Source organism: Typopeltis vanoorti, chromosome 18 (assembly GCF_054136105.1).
Source record: "Typopeltis vanoorti isolate ZY-2024b chromosome 18, IOZ_Tvanoo_1.0, whole genome shotgun sequence".
NCBI classification, from domain to species: domain Eukaryota; kingdom Metazoa; phylum Arthropoda; class Arachnida; order Uropygi; family Thelyphonidae; genus Typopeltis; species Typopeltis vanoorti.
Window position 1 is genome coordinate 58,390,138 of NC_143566.1, and position 11,847 is coordinate 58,401,984.

General features: G+C 34.6%; 1 protein-coding gene across 1 annotated transcript in view; it reads left to right on the forward strand.

Annotated features, from left to right (window-relative positions):
• Window positions 1–11,263, forward strand: part of LOC150096700 (ELAV-like protein 2) — a 100,668-nt gene extending 89,405 nt beyond the window's left edge. The window contains exons 5-7 of the mRNA XM_090408001.1: window positions 660–885; window positions 1,043–1,045; window positions 10,921–11,263. Of these exons, the coding sequence (XP_090264127.1) occupies window positions 660–885; window positions 1,043–1,045; window positions 10,921–11,242 (551 nt within the window). The 3' untranslated portion in view covers window positions 11,243–11,263. The remainder of the gene's footprint in view (window positions 1–659; window positions 886–1,042; window positions 1,046–10,920) is intronic.
• Window positions 11,264–11,847: the final 584 nt, after the last annotated feature.

Sequence of the window (11,847 nt, forward strand, 5' to 3'; positions counted from 1 at the left end):
AGGACACCAGAATCCAGCTTGTACTCCATGAAATATTGACGAATCGGGAGCACCATCTATCAAGTATAGAGGCTTCTAGTGTGGTAACGGGACCTACCTTCTATTGATAGGTGCAGGGAATCATTCTTAATGAATAGTCGAGATACTGGTTTAATCACTAATTTAGTTTGACTATTCTATCTGGCAGTTGCTTATGCGAGGAGAATCCCCCCCACCCCTTACGTCTGAGATCGATTAACCCAGCTTTAGTTCGCCAATGAATGATTTGCGTTTGCTCAACAAAATTGTTTAAATCTGATCTACTTGAAGTTTATAGTGATTAGGTAGCCTTTCCTAACTATAAGTTAGATACTCTTTTTCTGCAAAATATTTAACTCCCTGATTGACACCCCGATATTCTGTTAATACTTCTGCATTACCGCGAAAAGAATGCACACGAATAACCACTGAGAGAGATAACACATTTCACGACAAATCTTGATCTCAAACATCCGTTTATTATAGGACTGTCGCATCTTTAAGACTCCACTGTAAAATATAATTACAGTTAATACGCTTGCAATATCTTTCATGAACATCGTGTATTCTAATCCAATTACTGTTATGAACATCGCAAATTCCGCTTGTAGATATTTACCACGAAGTTTGTATATTTCCAGGTCTGTCCAAAGGAGTTGGCTTCGTGAGGTTCGATCAGCGTATAGAAGCCGAGAGGGCCATCAAACACCTTCACAACACCATTCCGGACGGTGCCACGGAACCCATCACAGTGAAGTTCGCCAATAATCCGAGCAACAACACTAAAGCCATCACTCCGCTGGCTGCCTATCTGTCCCCTCAGCGCCGCTTTCCTGGTCCTATCCATCACCCTGCCAACAGGTTCAGGTATATTCCACTGTCCCCGATTTCCAGGTATGAGTACATACTGTCTCCATTCCTTCTGGCTATTCGTCCCTTGGTTGGTTTGTTTGGTTTCTTCATTCACATCGCAGCTTAACCTGAGATTTTAATTGATTTTTTTAAATCATTGCTAAAAAAGCAGTCGGTTATGGAAAGATTTATTTATTCATTTATTTTTTTTCTCTAACTTGTAACATTACTAATTGTAATTTTAACTTAATTTTAGGAATATTTCCATTTGGGATGCGATACTGGATAATGGGGTAGAAGGTTTGACTCGGTGTCTGCAGATATTGCTGAGTCAGTCGTGTTTTATTTTGATCAGCTTCAGAATACGAGGAAACAGTTCTCTATATATCAACGCGAGGAGATCGTCTTCCACTATTAAACTTCATAAGACGGAGGTTTCCAACTTGATTAGTAAGGCCAACCACCAACTGGAATTAATATTGCCATCCTGAAGGATTTAATGTAATGAATAATGCATGGAACTGATTTCTCAAAAATGACCATTTATTGAAACTTAGTTGAGATTGTATCACAATATGGAACTGGAAACATAGTGGAAAAGATGGACTGAAGATTAAGCCGACACTTCATGAATATGAATAATTAATGCTGACACTTAACGTGAATTTGTCCGTGCAAGAAGCATGGCTGATTACAGATATTTCAAAAAAGAAAAAACTTGGATTTTGTTTAACCCTATAACAAAGGAAAGTCTACCCAAACTTCAGGTTCCCAGTGGAGCGTATTGTTGAAACAAATAATCTGCCGCACAGTTGCTGTAAACCAACAATTTAATTACGGCTAGTCTCTCACGTATATTCTAACTACAATCGTTCCCGCTTCTAGCTGAGTGTTAAGATAATTTTGTGGTTCTTTCTGGTATATATCAACGAGGTAATGAGATTTTCTTTACTTGGAACGAAGCATGGTTAAAAATAAGATTGCTAAAGCCAAATCTGAATCTGTTTATTTTAGACACGTTAAATTATAACTTTATTAGCATGCTTACCATACTTCTGATTCATTACTCTAAAATGTTTCGGTGAAATCGGAAACTTAAATAAATTATGTATTATGTTGCTCGTATAGTTAACATAGTAAAGTACGTACATTTAACAGTAAACTTGTGTATATGTTCAAATGATATTTAATATCTATCTAAGTTAACTAAAGATCTTCCTCCTCCGTCGAGGACGGGTTGAGTCTCATCCTAATGAGGGGTTTACTGGCGTATTAATACAGCCGGTTCGCCACTCCTCTGCTGCATCCCCTAAGGCGATATATATTTCTGAATGTATCCGTGTGTGTTCAGATAAACTATAAACGTGTGTGTGAACACACACGCTTATAGTTTATCTGGGATGAAAAACCCCAAATAAACTAAAGAAAAAACCCTGCTGTCCACGCCCAAGACCGGCTAACTTGATTATAGCTGAGAAAGATCCTTGAGTTCCTCACGTCTCCGACGGGAATCAAGCCCAGGACACTCCTTCCCCAGGCATATGGTTGCAAGTGCATAGTCACTAGGCTAACCGCGCGGATAACTAAAGATCTTACATACCAATAAATGCATAATAATATTAATAATTATGTTTCTGTTAATTTTAACATCATAACTTAGTATATGAAATATTTAAAGGTGTTTAAGGCGTTTTAGAATTTTCTACAATTTTTTAAAATTAAAATAATAAAATCCTTAAATTAAATTATAGATTCTAGAAAAAATCATAACATTTAATAGTTTATTATAAAACTTATAGCCTCTGTTCATTATCTAGCTTTTGAAGTATTTTAATACCTCTTATCACTGCTAAGATATTCAGAAACAAAGCAAAACTTGGAATATTCGAGTTACTAAAGCAACTCAGATATTGTTCTTGACTCACTAAGTAAATCTAATTGTGTATCATCGCTTTTCGAGTTTCTTTTCAAAGATATGTCCGAGTAAATAAGTTATCGTTAACATTTTTATCCAATAAAATAAGTGCTAAATGAAAGTTAAATGCGAAAAAACAGTGTTCGTTAGAATCGTCGTCTGTAAAGGGCTTCCTAGATCAGACTAAACCATTTAATCAAATTAAAACAAAAGTTAGTTTCGTATTATTGCTTACGTTAATTTTAATGTACTTTTCTGTAGTTTATCGCACAATCATATTTAATCTTTCCAATAGAATATTGCATTAAATTGAAGATTACTTTATTCGAATAAATTGTACGAGTAGTTTTTCAAATTTCATGTCTAAATTGTGAAATTACAAAACAAAATTTAATCACTACGAATTACCATGAAGGTAGACTTCATGCAAACACGTCTGTGTTTAAATTTCGAGAAAACTGCAAAAATTGGAACTCATATTCGTGAAGTTTTCGGATAATCCTAATTGAAATACTGTATTTGAATGTTTTAATCGTATTTAGGAAAGCACAGTTATGAATTGGCAATATTCCCTCGATAAAGATGATTTAATTGGCAGCAGACAGAACCCATCCAGATTTTGCAATAATTCCAAAGTTAACTCGTGTAAGATAATTCAGAATAGGACCTCGCTAATTATAGATTTGTTTTGCAGATTGCGTGGATTTGATTGCTTGTATTTACGGTTTTCAATATGCAGATACGCCATACTCTACACTAGTTTTTTTTTTTTCCAATCCGTATCTCGTCAATGAGATTCGGATTGGTCTTTTTGCCCTCAGGCCGGTGGAGTAGACAGAAATGTCACGTAGTTGATTCTTATTTGGTCGGAATTTTCAGCTAATGGATATGGTAATCGGTATTCTTCTGTGTAATTACTAAGCAGGATTAGATATAAAAAATCGCTATAAGTAGGTTTCACACCGGTGTAGTGTGATTGAGAATTGCTGATCTTAAGCTATGGAAGAAGTTTCGGCGTTAACACCGACGAAATTGTTCATTTTAATTTTTGTATATCATGACACATCGAATTTTCTAGAAGGAAACAGCCTTCCCAATCAACTTCTTATTCGAATGAGAATTCGAAATTGTCACCATACGACAGCATCATATGCACACAATATAATAATCTTCTGTTTTTTTTTTTTTTTTTTTTTTTTCCCATCTTTTGATTTATCACTGGAAGCCAAAATATTATTTCAGCAACGATGCGTCAATTGAAGTCGGTTGTCACGATATGTGGCATAACTAATCCTGCCATAATAAATTAAACATTTTCCCTTGATTTTCGGCTACAAAATCCAGTTTTCATCGCAGAAAAATATTTTCATAATGGTAAAAAGGTTCTTTGAATTCCTTAAATTTGAAAAAAAAAAAAAAAAAAAAAAAAATCCCCACTTCAAAATTTGACTTTTTTTTTAAATACCGACTTGTACATTACACTGAAGTTTCAGAAAGTAAACACAAATTGCCATAATTAAGATTTAACCTTCCTGAAAATATAATCCAAATTATATTGGTCATCTTTATAGCGTTTAATCAAATTTTATGTAGCATATTTTAGATGGTTTGCCTTCTGCATTTAAGGTGATTCTCCTTTGATTAAATAGTACACTAGGCTTATTATATCAACGGTTTTAGGTTGCCGAGGAGCATGGAATAAATTCTAAACTACTGAAATCTTTAAATGACCTAGATGCACTACTTCCCTGTTCTTTTTGAGACCCTAAATAAGATGAAAGCCTGCAACTTCTTCCTCTTATAAAAAAAAAATAAGGAATTTCAACGCATACTAGTTGCAATTGCATGCCGAAGTGTTTTTCTATGAGCTCAATGAGTTCTCATAGATCTAGTAACCATCGTTGCCTAATGGACATGAGTTGTGCTATAAATAGAAATTCGTTGAAATGACTAACTTCAGAAAGTTTCAGATCTCAAATAGTTGATCTTTATCTCAGTGGCATTGGATCAGGTTTCGCACAAAGGACTTATTAAATAAGTCCCCATTTGTGTATGGTATGAATTCTACAACTGCCATGCCAGTTAAATCTGTATTGGCTCATTACAGGTTATAGAGGATAGATCTTTATCCTCAATTTCCAGATAATTATGGTGTTCTTACAAGTGCTAGGCTGTTTTTTTCATTTACTCTCAAGTTTGTGCATCAACCGTCTAGAGTTGAGTCCAAATTCAGTAGTATTGTTTCGCCGATAATGCATTGCACTCATTTGTATCTTCCAGAAATTAACCTCCATAATTTGACTTCTGAACCTTTTTCAATGGGATGCAGATAACCTGGTTATTTTCAAAGATAGAAAAACACGATGCAGTTTTACTTTCTCACAAAAAAATCCCTCCTTTTCTCCCAGTCTTACTTTGATCACATCAAATCTCTGGAAAAGGAATTTCTCTTATGATATCCTTAGATCTCTTGGCAAAAACATTAAAAATATCGCCGCCTCAACATCCAAAAATCTTTTCTTATTACTTCTACATGTCGAATAGTTGTTACTAGCATTATATATGTCCGATAATTGAATACCGTCCTGATATTCAAGGTTGTGTCTAAGAGCGCCTAAAATACTTGAATCGCTGCAGAAGACGACAAATAGGATTAAACAACTCGTCTTTCATAATTTCACTGTTTGACACAAGCTTAGTTTCTGCTTCTTGCATTTTCTACAAATATTTCCGTCAACTAAGAAACGACAATTTTACCCCACCTACTAAATCTTCTAAAAACGTGCAGCAGCTATTCACCCCCACCCCCTTAAACGCCATGCCCATAGAAAAGTTTTTTTTTTCTCTCTCCTTCTTTCTTGGGATATTTTTTCTTGAGTTTTTCTTTAAAGTATGATGCACCGTCTTTAAGTTGAATGGTAATTTTTTTTTCTCCTTTGTCCTTCCGCAATACTAATGCAAGTTGCTTTAGTAATTGCACTTATTTCACTTTATTACAAGTAAACTCGAGAACCGCTTGTATGCAATTTCGTGATTTATTGTAAACGATTGAAACGTTTTGGATAAAGGTGTCGCACTTTCGTTAATGTCGCTTTAATCCTTGTAGAACTGGCACCAGATAATACTGACAGGTGCGACGGATACATTTTGGTCAATCTTAAAAGGCTCTCCACCGAATCACTTTATTAGATCAGGTAGATACAATGGCATTAATGTCCTGAACTAACATATTCGTTATCATCAATACGCTATATTGCTCAGCCTCGACCCAACAGCATGGAAAGAAACCCATATACCCATCGAGGGTTTTCTCAGAAACTTGTTCTCTTATGGACTGCCTTCCTCTTTCAACCCATTCTCTGTCATATACGTAAAAGTTCTTTCATTGACCTGAGATTCTTATTCATGGTTTGCTGTTGATAGTACTCTCCACTAAACCTACTCGTGCAACAGACTTTACAGGGCTCGAACATCTCGGGTTTTAAGATCATCTGAAATGAGTGTCCTAAACACTAATATTTATACCATCTCTCATTGGAGCGATAACCACTGTCACTTTCAACGCTTCAGAAACATGTTTTATTCTTTCTCCCTTCACAAACTTTAGTTCTTTCTCCCTTTACCTCTTGATAATGCTAAACTCGCCAGTTACCATCAGATCTCTTCTCCAACTGACTTACTTTCTAGCCTTTCCTGACAAAATGCAATCATTTCATAGCGTGCTCGACTTCCAGTACGAATCTTAAATCGGTCACGCATTGGAATACTTGCCACTTGGAATGGTATCCCTGAAACCTCTAAGAATTTTGATGCTGTTCAGGGAAGAATGGTTCAGTTGACTGACTTTGCTTGTTCTTCAGCCATTGGCTCATAAGCGGTTAGTTTTCGCCATGCTCAGCTCGGCAGAACTAGCATCCGTTATGCTTCTCCCCCATTTCTGCCACACCGATTTGAACATGGAAAATACTACACATTAGTTCACCGTAGCATTTCTTGACTCGCAGAACCGACAGTTCCTTATCGTTTATTCCATCTACTTCAGGTTACAATTTCTACTTATCTAAGAGGAATATCAATGGATTACTTTGCCCTTGACACCAGCTCCTCAAACGGCATTTCTTTGCTAAAAACTTTGTCGTCCTCGTGTGGGCAATGATATTAAAAAAAACACGAATGCTCAGACTTCTACGGAGTCACAACTTATTACACAAAGCCTTTCTACATTACACCAACATCTAATGACGTCTTGCACAATTCTTTTGTCTCAATTGCTTTGCCGGTTTTGCAGCAAATTTGTATCCTCCCGTCATGACAATAATCGAAGAGTCTTTTTCAATTGAAAGAATTGCATGTCCAGTAGTTCTTTCAATCACACGAAAGAGGAGTCACTTTACAAGATATTTAGAGAACAAACATGAATTAAGCGTGCTGGTCTTTTCTGGATTCAAATGAGAATCTCTGGAGCACAAAACATCTTTTTAAACAGGAGGTCACCAAATTGAAGAAACAATTCAAACGTTTAAGAGAAGAAAAGCAAGAACATCCACGTTCCTAATAAGTTAGCCTATTGTAGACAAGGGAAAGGACCATTATCTGCCTTAAGACGTATTTGTGTTACCATGAAAAGCATTAATCAAATTCTTATTACAAACACCAGTAAATTCTTAACCATTCATTTGTCAATGTAACTGCAGTTCTTAAAATGAGTTACCATTCAGAGATAATTAGTTAATCTCTCTTTAGAAACTTTAAATTTTTCATTAACTGAGCAGGTAGTATTTAGAAATATCTACAAATCAAAAAATTTTAATAAACGCGTTTAGAGGGTAACTCTTCTTATATAGTAAATTGTTAAATGCATCGAACCATTGTATAAAAGTTGTCATTAACTAAAGTATCCCCAAGTGCAGAATACTGGTAATTTGATATTTATAGTGATAAGTTTACAAAATTTAAGATGCATATTTCAAACATGCATTACGTGTTCCTATAGGGCATCAAATGATGTTCCGGAAACAACGAAAAATGTCTCAGGTTAAGTTCGATGGGAATTTGTAATGCCAAAATTATTTCTGGCGTTTTATTTTTCTGGCCTCTTACTTTAAGTTATGCCTTTAGTTTCTATCACTCACTTTCTTTTGTGAGTATGCATCCATTTGATTTCAGACTGCCTCTTTAAGTGGACGAATATTTAGAAATGGAGACAGCAGCATAACGGTCATTGAGGAATCAGTCCCTAGAGAAGAGATCTCGATGGATCACTTGAAGAGCGGGGGTTCATAAGACCTCCCAATGCTCAGTTACTCTCTGGTAATAGGATGTGTTGCCGTTATTCAAGAAGTTGAAGACTTGGGATTACCTGGCACTCCTGTGCATCTATCTCGATGTGGATTGCAAGCGAGGCAATGTCCAAGAACTTCGGAAAATTTCTTGTCTAATATTTGAGAAGGAAAAAACAACTGCAGATTGTGACCTTTATCGTGTCTTTCACGGAGTTTTCCGTATTTTGACAGTTCATTAATGAACTAGTCGGGAAGAAAATTGGTCAAGGTTCTTTAAGGATCATAGGGGCTGGTTCTTCACTACCCAATGCATGCATCCCATAAAGGTAAGGAAATGCTGAAATTCTGGTACGATTTTCTTCACCAGCTCTTTTAACTATTAATATAAACGCCGTCTACTTAGCTTAAAACAATTTTAATTCATTCTTAAATTTATTTTCGTGATCTTAAACATCAAAAATTGTCCAGTGTAGCCATTTCTACACCTCGTCTAGGGCTACTTATGAGAAGAAAATAATTTCTACAAAGAAATCTGATCAACCATTGTTTTTCTCTCTTTAGTGAATTTTTAAACCGATTTAAATCATGTCGATTTTCTTTTGAGATACCTGTAGTTTCTATTTACAGGTACAAACTACTATAATAATATCTGAAATTAAAATCCAATAATTTAGTTTTTTCGTTCACTCAAATCAATGGAGCTATTTAGAACACGAAATGTAACATAAGAAACCATGTCGACCTCTCTGGAAACGAATCTTAACTTGTTTGTAATCGTCATTTTCCTAATCTTTAGCCATTAATGCAAATAGGATCTAAATTCAACAGAATATTTAATATTCGCCAATCAAAAAGCTTATTGTACCAGTCAGGGTTTAAAACTAAGTTTGCAATTCCCACACTTCAAGAAACTAAATTAATAAAACAAACATAGTTAAAATTCCTATATCTTTTTTTCTTTTTTTTTCACAGTTTGGCGAAAAAATTGTACCAGAATGTTGGCATCATTACCTTACTGGGTTTTAGTTTTTACTTTTATTTTTGTTAATTTTATTGGTTGCACTAATTTTTATAAGTTGGTTTTGCTGTTATTTATACTGAAACTTGCCTGACATTTTTTTTTATAATTTACTACTCTTTGAATTATTTATTGAATTATAATAATTTTGTATATATTTTTTATATATGTGAAAGTGCTTTGAGATGTTAGAGCAGTGGTATTCAAACTGCATTTTGCTCGTCAAATGGTATAAATTTCTAAAGTTGACTATTCTTAGCATTGTCAATTTATATGTTAATGTAATACGTGAGATTCTTTAAATTTTGGAATCAGTTTGAGAACTACTGTTTTTGATTTGATACATTTTAATAATAAAAATTAATTTTATATTTGAATATAATGGTGCTATTTTAGTATGTTTTGACATTGAAATTTATAAAAACCTCTGACATCCACTTTTATGAAGTAATTTATATACAACAGAAAACTCTACAGGGTGGTCCAAGAAATGCCCATTTGGATTTTTATATGCGTTCACAATATCTTAACTGTTTCTTTTAATACTGAGTTCATTTTTTTTTCTTTTTATTTTAGGCACGCTCTTCTGATGAAACAAATATTGGGACCACTTCTGTCGAGATATTCTGTTTTGAAGACTAATTTTCCATACACAAACGAGAACTCATTTAAAATAAGATTTAATTAGATTATAGCAATTTCTGTATACCAAAGTTCTCATTAACTGCATTCACAAGTCGAAATGTTTGATGAGAATATTAATGCGAATTAGTTAAAAGAGAAAATAATATTGTAACTTGGAGACTAATACATTAACAGACGAAAAAAAATGATCACTTTCTCTTAAACTTAATTTTAAGAGTGATTTTGAACAGCGTCTCATACTGGCTTTCACTAGAAGTTTTCCCTAACTTTCTATAAACTGATTATATGCTAGCTTCTTTAGTACTATTTGGTTTTATATTTGATTCAATTAGCTTTGTTACACATCTTCCCAGAAATAGTCGCACATTTTCAAGCTAATCTTTCGTCTTCGAAAACCTTGATCGCGTTCGCTGAGGTGGGGGGGGGGGGAATGATCTGACAGTGTCTTCTGATGTGTTTTATTCGTCCTAGCAATTTTGACTTTTTAAATCCATTTAAAGTAGCCTATTTTCCTAGTTACGTATCTCATAATTACCTTGAATATTAGTACATCTAGTTAACAAGTTTCAGATGCATTAACTTTGAGCTGCTTATCCCTGAACAGTTTTTGTTCCTGGATACTGGCGGCCGATTACTGAGAAATTCCAACGCGCTGGTTATAATTTGTACTCTGTATAATTATAATTTATAAATCTCATTTCTATGGAACTTCCTGGGGTCATCTTGAATATTGGAAGATGTCCAAAACTGAGGAAGGAGTACATATTAACACTGCAGAATTATACAAGCTGAGTTCTTCATAATAGATTCATACAAATTGTTACTAATACTAGCCAAATTTGTATTTTGAAATGTAATCTATTATTTTGGATTGTTAATTTTTTTTAAAAAAAAGTGAACGATTTTTAAAATATTTTAAATATTTAATAATGTTAATACAAATTCTTTTGGTTAAGAAAAGAACTATTTTAAAAACTGCACACACCCTTTAAAATTTATACCTTATCGTTTAGTATTCAATCTAGTTTGATTAACTTAAGATATCTAATTTATCTAGGATTAACAATAAATTAACGTTAAAACTAAACATAGTTACTAGATTTATCCACATCGTAATCGATGTGGAATATTTTAAGAAAAAAAAACGGTGCAATTTCATTTGGAGTTTCTTCCTCCCTATTTTCTTGCAGATATTCCCCCTTGGCAGGCGACCTCTTGGCCAATCCACTGCTTGCGGGCAATGCCATGAATGGATCAGGATGGTGTATCTTTGTCTACAATCTGGCCCCAGATACAGAGGAAAACCTTCTATGGCAATTATTTGGTCCTTTTGGGGCTGTCCAAAGCGTCAAAGTGATCCGGGATTTGCAGACCAACAAGTGCAAGGGATTTGGTTTCGTCACCATGACCAACTATGACGAAGCTCTAGTGGCTATTCAGAGCTTAAATGGTTATACTCTCGGAAACAGAGTGCTCCAGGTCTCTTTCAAGACCAACAAGTGTAAGACATAAAGACCTACCTCTTGGCACCAGCCATAAATTGAGGTGTGTTCAGGGGATGTCGGGAACTATTTACGATAAAAAAAAAAAAAAGACCCGATAAAAACACCCCTTCTTCCCTTATTCACACCTCCCCAAGCGACAAAGCCGCAGGTGCATCACCATCAGATTGTCCAGAATCTGTCTGTTGGTGATGCGTTTCAAATCTAGTCAATTGGATCATGAAATTACTGTTGCTACTTAAATCTAAAATTTGGGAGAAAAAAAATTTTAAATATACACAGTTAAGACCTGTATGCCTTATGGCATACGATAAATCTTTTAGAAGCACATTTTTCGTGTGCTTTTTTCTCTCTAGGCCCTGTTACAGTATTCGGTTAAAATTCTTTTGTTAAATTATCTTGGGGTTGTGTGTTGGCAAACAAAATGCCAAGAAAATATTTGGCTGAGTTTTCTTTTATATATATTATATATATATGTGTATACATTATACAAATTAAATTTTTTTGACGGGGATGAAAAAAAAAAAAAAATCGCGAACTTTGAAGCGTAGCCACCAGGTGGCGCGTTTTCCAGTGATCTCAGAGACCTCTTGTGGTAAGGGGAACTGTTTATAA